Raw genomic sequence first — 8,754 nt, 5'->3', positions numbered from 1 at the left:
CCTTTCATGAGAGTTCCTATGGCCCCCAGCAAATTCATGAGTGTATGATTTGATATAATTGGAAGATTATATAAATATAAGTACTGTTAGTTAACAACCCTATAGAAACCGCTTATAATTAGTTTGCTATCATTATACCTCTAAGAATAAATTATTTTAACTATTGCTTGTTGTGTTTGTGTATAAGGTGATAGTAAACATCTGAAGGTCAAGAATCCAATTTCAAAAGGATTTAACAGCTCAATGGTATCCCTAGTTGTCTTAATGTGTTCTTTGCCCCCAAAAAATGTAGGAATAGACACCAAGATCACCAAATTTGAGTTGATAGTTATAGAGTTATGATAGTTCAAAGGTTTCGGTGGCCATCTTGGACGCCATCTTGAAAAAAAACACTTTTCCGGGGGTCATAGTTTGGTAAACTTTTAGTATGTTAAAAAGTACATCAAAACCTACCAGAACCAGTTGAGAAACCTTTTGTTACAATTTTTTGGGGGTTCAGGGGGTATTTTTCATATATTGACCCTACTAAAGACCTTAGCCTTACCCGGGTCCTCTTGAGATTTCAAAGCCTGAATCTCCTTCCGCAAGGCTTTGAACATCATTCTCTGATATTCTTGGGTCCCTTCCAGGAAAGCCTTCATGTTCGCTAAAATGGACGTGTCATGCAAATTACTAAGAAATTTAGGAGGCTTTGGTTCCAACGGCTCAACAGGAGAAGGAGGAGGAACAGAAACAGGAGTTGTACCTGACACAGAAGACGTAGTTGTAACTGTGAACAAAGAAGCAGCTGTAACTGTGGACAAAGAAGCAGCTGTGGTGGCAGCAGTCGAAACAACGGAAAAAACTGAGTCTCTCACAGAAGTCACACTATCATCGTCCAACTCAGGCAGATAAGAATCATCCACCGTGGGGAGAGGTTCGTCATCTGATTCTATGGTCGACAGAAGAGCCGATTCTCTGTCCGGAGATAAAGAAGAAACCGTAGACATATTGTCCAAATTGAGGCTCATGGCACTTAAAGCTTCATCCACATGTAACTGGACGGTCAGTATGGGCCTAGGCTGGGAATAACCCAATACCGAGTCCGGAGCCGCCTTAGGGAAAAGTATATCCTTCCACTCCTTAGATGGAAGGTAAGGAGCTTTCGGGTCAGCATTCTTCTTAAAACCCCTGACCCAAGTATGAAGAGATCTCTGGAAGAACATCCGGTTGTCATCAAAGATATCTTTCGATATCCATCCAGAGTGATGCAAGTCCTTACACACACTGCAATCCTGAGGGTCCCAGTAGGAGACTGGACCCTTCATCCTCCGGCATTTAGCATGAGTCCTGCAGGTATCATGACCACAAGGATACCTCTTGGTCCTGGCACAAATCTGCACCTGGCAGTGCATCTCCTTCGGAGACCACGCCTGTAAGGAGAAAGGAGAAAATATGTATGAGTACAATGTTCTCTTAAGATCACCAAGCTGAAAAGAATGGATTAATAGCATTCTATTAAGTCAACAAAATGGGGAAAGTAATCCCCAAATTGTGTGTGATTGCACTTGGTGAAAAAGTAAGAGGAAAAGAACACAGTATCCAGACCCCTGTTAATGGCATTAGATTGGAAAATTAAGCCAAAAGTAAAATTTCACTCTTAACCATGAAAATTATGTTCGGTTAAAAAGGGAAACAAGGATTCTCAACAAAATCAGTAGCTTCTCTATCACCGCAGAGAAAGGGCTAGTAAGGAGTCAACGAAGTCGCCAACCAAGAGAAAAAACATATCGACGCATCGATAGTAGAGCAACTGGTTGTATTAAAGGAAGGCTAAACTTTCAACCCATAATCTCACAAGAAGGATCCCTACAAAGGGACCCAACCTGTCAGAATATGAATGAAAAATCCAATCCACGCCCTTAAAGGGAACTGGATAAAATGTTAGAAACAATTAACCAAATGTAATGGTTAATTCTTTATGCCTAGCCAAAGAGAACCTTTTGCAAAAGAGATCTCACTAGCCGACTAACATAAAGATACCTCGCAAGTAGTAGAAGCAAGATCTTTATGTCGATCTGAAATTGTACTCATCAACAGGTAATAGAGCACACACCTTGTAGAAGGCAGTCTCTAAGAAAGAAAAACATATGCCATCATGGTACAAAAATTGCCGTTAGTAACGGCACACTTAGGTAACGGCATTGCCGTCTCCCATGGCTCTTCCTAAAGCGGAGGCATAAGGACATTCCCCTATACGAGACTTGACCTGCTGTCAGTAATGGCAGTGTCGGTAAGTATGGCAGCAAAGTCAAACGACAATAGTTTCCACAGAAACATCATGCCGTAAGAAAAGATTGTGGCGTTACAGGCCACACCGCCTTAAATAGTGACGTATCAATATCGTATGCCCAAGAAAAGGAATGCTGTCGGAGACGACAAAGCCGTAAGTACTGGCATTGCCATTAGTCTGACAACTCGCTCTTTTATAAAGGGGTATGCTGACGGGTCTATAAGACCAGAACAATGAAGGGACTAGGTTTCACAACAACAATTGCAAAAACACAGCATTATAAATAAAGTTCGATATCAGTAACGGGAAGATTCACCACGGGGAGGGGTAATGACATAAGGTAAAAAAATTTTACTACTCTATCTAAAATTCTCAGAGGCTAGGAAACGGCAGCACACAGCCGTCGGCGCACCAACAGTAAAAATTTCACCCTTCGCAAAGGGGAACACGATAAAACGACCATAGGCCAGCATGAAAAAATATGAAAGAATGTAGCATAATGGACCAACAAACACGCCGTCGAAGGATAGGCTAGGCCTGGATACGACGAATCCAAAGAAAAATCCCAGAGGCTAAAAAAAAAGGCAGTATGACAGCCAGCGAACCGACTGAAAATAGATAAGTGAGCTCACCCTTCGCAAAGGGGATCTCCAAAAAACTGCGCCTTCCTAGCCCTGAGAGATCTCGGATGCATGTAGCACAATGGCCAAGAGCCTAAACGGTCAGAGTACCGAGAAACGCCAACAAGTGGAACAAAAATCTCAGAAACTAGTATAACTGAGTACAACCCCCCCCCCCCCCCCGAGGGGAAAGACCACTGTCCATGAAACTGGAACTAAAGACCAAAAACCAAAAACGGCGAGTCCGCCTCCAACTAAAAACTTACCGTCTCTAGGCTAGGCTAGCTGAAACTGACACGAACTCAAAAAGATATCAATAATAAAAATGCAATATAAATGCTAACTTAAAGTAGAGCCCAAAGCATCACAATGCTAAAAAAACTACTAGCTAACGTGAAACTTACAAAATAAACAAGGAAACATAGAAAAAGGGCAATCAGGTACGAAACCCGACGCCATGGTTAGCTGGACTCGAAGCGCTTAGGCTTCCTCTTTCACAAAAGCTAAAATTTTACTCCCTGAAGGGATCCAAAGCAATTACAGCTAAGACAAAAAGCAAAGAGAGGTAGGTACTCAACTTTGACCAAGAAGAGGAAGCCATCATACAAAGAAAATCTTCAATAAAAAAAGGTGAAAAGAGTACACACAAAAATATAAAACAGTAGCGACAAGCTGCGAACAAAGGAATGGAGCGGCAGGGTCGTATGGGAGCATCGATAGGTGATAGTATATGTAAGAGCTCCTCACTTATCCTTCCCCTTAGAGGATTAGACTGGGCAAGGTCTATTTGGGGTGCAGATATCTATGGTTATCGTAGGGTACGTCCCTGAATTTACACGATATCTTCGGATACTCGTTCCTGGGGTTAGAACCCATGGTATCTGACGGTAATTCTCTTATAATATCAATCACAAAAATATTATACAGTAGAAAGCTGCCTGAGGGATCTTCCATCAAGACGACATGGCTCGAGCACCCCCCCCCAAAAAAAATATATATATACAGTATATATATATATATATATATATATATATATATATATATTTATATATATATATATATATATATTTGTGTGTGTATACATATATATATATATATATATATATATATATATATATATATGTATATATATATATATATATATATATATATATATATATATATATATATATATATATATATATATATATGGTGTGTGTGTGTGTGTGTGTGTGTATGTATGTATTATATGTGTGTGTGTGTGTATGTATGTATTATATGTGTGTGTGTATTAAAGCCACAGAAGAAAAACTGAAAAGACTTGACTAGAGTTAGTACTTTTGTCCATTAGGGACATCAACAGACTCAACAATAATGCACAAATACGGACATCGTATTTATATAGGAGAAGGGGATCCCATAGCTGTTAGTTTCTTGATAATTCCAGATAAGTCAGATTTTAGATAAAAGAATAATACCGTATTAATGTAAACCAGAACAAGGGCTTAGATTTAAAATTTGACCTTTGATACAGGAGATTAAAAAGGATTCAACAATATTCCTTTTGGTATAGTCATATCTATGGATTATTTAACTTGTCTCTGACCATCCAATTCTATGACTAGATCCTAACCATTGGGAGACCAAGGTATTATAAAGAGAACCCTTACAGACGGCCACCTCATGCTGTTTTATTCTGACTGAAATACCTTGGGATGTTTGGTCTACATAGAGCAAGTTACAATCTGAACAAGGGATACTATATAATATATTATTATCATTTCCAGAACTAATCTTAATCAACATTTCTTCCGACAGGAAACAAACCTGTAGCTATTTAATAGGGATTATCTTTCAGCAAAGCTGGAAGACTAGCCATTAAGACTTTATTACCAGGTGGCAACCACCCAATCACTATTTTGTGGGAGGGTGGAGGGGATAGCCGGAGTTACTGGCTACCCCCATTCCCTCAAACATCAGTGACATTACACCACTATTTCTTTTGACTCTGAATAAGACTAGGTAATATAGACCATTGCTTCAAACTCTTTCTCTTCTCAGGTGTGAATGTTCTCTTTGATGCTCCTTATGCACGAGATTAAACCCCCCTCCTTGTGTCCGACCTGTGTATGGCACTGTTGCAAACAGGGCTCCTCCTGCAATGAGTGTAGGGATTGGTCTGCCTCCCAGTGGGAAAGGTTTGAGCACTGGCAAAAGAAGTCTAAGAAAAACCCTTCACCTTCGAGGTCTTCCTCATGTGCTAAGAGAACTCGGACTTCTTCTCTCACCCCTTGACCTCTTCCTGAGTAGGAGCTTAGACCGATTCATGCCTTGGCAAACTCAGGGTATCGGGGATGTTGTTGCTTACCCTAGCAAAGCACCTTGGCCCCCCCCCCCCCTCGGGCGAGTCATTATCCCTTTAAGATGAGTTGCAGGCTTGGCCGTCATTGGGTGTGGCTGGACCTCCTTCTAAGAAAGTCTTTCTTGAGCTCCTTCAACATGGTGCCTGGAGGGATCCTTCCTCTGCTGCTCTTGTGGTCGCCGTCTTTTCTCCTGTCGACGCTCTGGCTGTGTGCAAGGCCCATCTCTCGCCTTTCCCTGTTCCAGCCAGTTCTGTTTGTGACCCTTGCACCTAATAGCCCTCTCATCGACGACTCTTGCCGACGACGAGTCCTCCCATCATCCTCGGACTTCTTCATCTTCCAGGGACCATAGTCCTCTACATTCTTCCTCTTACAGGCAGTGCTCCAGTTAGCGAGATCGGCGATCTTTTTGTCGCTCTCCTGCACGTGATCATTGGTCTCCTCTTTATCGTCACTCTCTGGCTCATGCTCGTCACTCAACATCTTGTGATCGCCACTCGCTAGCACGTGGTCGACACTCTGCTGACCATTGTTATCCTGCTGCGGTGGATTGTCGTTTTCCACCTGCACACTCACATTGTGTTTGCTGTTCATCAGGAAAAGACCTTCCAATACGTCATTCACCGTCTCACTACCCCAGACGATCTCCCACCAGACGACACTTCTGTCTAGTGCACCTTTCACCATCTCGCCATTCTCCCGGACGCTGTTCGCCTTTCCTCAGATCACCGACGCAACGATTTTCTGCTCATTGATCAGCAATACTATCTCGCCGATCACCGATGCGACACTCCAGCGCATTACTCTCCATCTCGTCGATCCCCTGTTTGTCGATCTTTTGCGCGAAGCTTTCCAATGCATCGCTCGCCACAAACAACAATCACCTGAGGGACGCTCTCACGTGTAGTTTGCTGCCATGTTACGCGTCATCTTGTCACTTGCCTTCTAGAAGACTTCCATCACGGCGCTCGCCAATGCGTCGCTCGCCATCACTTCATTCTGTTGCTCGCCATCGCATCGTCAAAGTGTGAGTAGTCCTCTGACATCAGTTCTGAGGGGAGTTTGACAGCTAATGTGTTATCAGCAGTGTTCCGGTTCAGACCGAGGTAATCTTGAGGGCCCATTTCGGAGAAGTCTCCCATTAGTGGTCCATTTGGCCAAGGTCTTGTTGGCTTCCAGCATGAATTTTTTTATGGACTCTCTTTCGCAAGGGATGTCCGTGGGCGAGTTGTAGCAACATTGGAAGTTTTCAACGTAGAAGCTTGTTTTAAGCTATGAGGCAAGACTACTCGTTTGAGCATCCAGATGGTGTTGAATTGTCTGGTTGAGCAAATATGGGCTCGAGGTGGCACCAAACAGGACCACCTTGAAGCGTTATGCGACAACTTCTGTCATACTGGAGTCCTTAAAGAAAAGAAACCGACAGTAATCACAGTGTTCCTGAGCGATTTCTATCAGTAGGAAAGCCTTAGAGATGTCTGCTGTCAAACCAAATGGCTTTTCCCTGAACCTGAGGATCATGGACTGAATTTTTGAGGCCAAGTTTGGGGCTGTGTACAAGGATTCATTCAGAGATCTTGAATTCGGTCCCGATTTAGCCGAGGCATTTAGTACTATGCGCATCGGTGTGGAGGTGGAATTTTTGAGGACAGGATGATGTGGCAGGTAGTGCATTTGTCCGTCACTATGAGGATCCAGTTCGACTGGTTTGATGAAGCCCTCCTTTATGTACTCGTCAAGGATGGCCTGGTATTTGGTGAATAACTGAGGGTCCTTAGATTTTTTAAGGGACATCAGCTGAGCAAAGGCCCTACCAAAATTAATCTCCGGTTGGCTATCGCTTTTGAAGAACAGTTGCACCGTGTATCTCCGGTTTGTGTACCATGTAGTATGCTTGAAGAGATCAATGGCCTGTGCCTCAAAATGGCTGAAGGGTTCATTGCTCATGCCCACAGCATCGAGTTTCCAAAGATTTTCGACAGGGGGCTCAACTTCCACAGGGTCAGTATCGCTGATGTGGTTTAGTGTGAGCGACAGGCTATCGTCCTCCAGGGTCTCTGTCCCTTCCCATGACCAATCTGGCAGCTCTTGATGCCCTTGATGTTGTGAGTGTGATTGAGGAGTCGGGGAAGATAATCGGCTCCGAGGATGATCTCTAAGCCAGCCGCATTGTCATCTGGCTGCTCTCTGCGAGACATAGACCACTAGCCTCTAGAGTGCGAACTGCATGGGTATATCCAGGCATCCTTACGTCCTTGCCCACGTTCGGGTTGACAATGGCAACGACCTTATGCTTGCGGTGACCAATTTTCAAATTGAACTGTACCAAGTTTGAACATTGAGGTGGTTCATCAATGTTGAACGAGTTGAGTCAGAACACGATTTTTTCCGACAGGAGCAAGGTTTAATGACTTAATTATATTGAGATGCATAAATGTGCGTGTGGCACCGCAATCCAGGAAAACTCGAGTGGAGTGTTTAAGTTTTTGCGTTAAAAGTTTTGTGTCCAAGGAGACGAGGTTAAGCTTGCAATAGGTGTTAGTAAGAAAATTACAGCACTTGCACAAAGGATGGTAAACAGAGGTACAAAGATTATGGAAAAAGTAAAATGGCAAATTTAAGTCGAACAGAGCAAAATGACAAGTGCTCGCCCAGAGCAGTAAACAATGAAGTCTGAACAATGTAGGTAATATACCTTAGCTCCAATGGCTTGGAACTCTCTGGTTAAATGCCATAAACCGACGTGCATAAAAGTTCGCATGTTAACATTCAAACATGCGGCATGCAACATAAATCAGTGACCTGAACATAAATCAAGTTCTGTCGTCTCAGAACTCGTAAATTAAACCTGGTTACACTGTCTTCCTTAAGATTGTGTCAAATACCATAAAATTACAAAACAACCTTTCTCTCATTCCCACTCAAGACAGGGCATTACACTTTCTACAATGTGGCTGGTGCGTGTGGGTAGGCGTGATATAGCGATATACTTAATGCTTAATCGAGCTAGTTTATGTTACAAATTTAATGATCCAAAAGTCAAAGGTGAGAGATCCGGTTTGAAGGACCACTCCTGTGTAGAAATTGTGTTTTTATTTAATTGTTGAGTGGGAGCTTGTTGTTCCGGGAAAGTCTCCGTACGTCAGTAGGCAAAGATCAGCAGGGGAGGAAAAGGAGTACTATCACTCCAGGCACAAACACCCTGTTAATAACTTTGATGACGTAGTTCACACATCTTTGCTCTAAATGCAAAAAACTGTACTCTGTCCAGAGGCCTGAAAACTCCACACGTAAAATTAAAGTAATTTGATGGCCTACTTTAGCTTTGTCAGGTCTAAGGTCATCTTCACTCTTAGGCTCTGTTTCGGCTCCGTCCCAGGGACCCCAGTGAGATGCTGGACAGGAATCTAAGTTAAGTAATTATTGAGACAATGGCAATGGATGGGAGCAGTGATGTATTTAAATAAAGTTAAATGTTGATCTTCACCTTCAAAGCACTAAGTTAAAGAAGTGGACGTTC

General features: G+C 42.8%; 1 protein-coding gene across 1 annotated transcript; it reads right to left on the bottom strand.

The window, feature by feature from the left end:
- Positions 1–6,608: 6,608 nt before the first annotated feature.
- Positions 6,609–7,181, bottom strand: LOC137623654 (uncharacterized). Its single transcript, XM_068354486.1, has one exon. It carries the CDS (start codon positions 7,179–7,181, stop codon positions 6,609–6,611), a length of 573 nt encoding a protein of 190 aa, XP_068210587.1.
- Between the last annotated feature and the right edge of the window lie 1,573 nt (positions 7,182–8,754).

The sequence above is a fragment of the Palaemon carinicauda genome, chromosome 30, assembly GCF_036898095.1.
Source record: "Palaemon carinicauda isolate YSFRI2023 chromosome 30, ASM3689809v2, whole genome shotgun sequence".
In the NCBI taxonomy this organism is placed as follows: domain Eukaryota; kingdom Metazoa; phylum Arthropoda; class Malacostraca; order Decapoda; family Palaemonidae; genus Palaemon; species Palaemon carinicauda.
The sequence above is the reverse complement of the archived record's forward strand: the minus strand, read 5'-3'. Positions and strand labels throughout refer to the sequence as shown.

Coding starts and splice junctions, on each gene's coding strand:
- LOC137623654 (XM_068354486.1), bottom strand. CDS start 7,181: ATGAGCAATGAACCCTTCAGCCATTTTGAGGCACAGGCCATTGATCTC.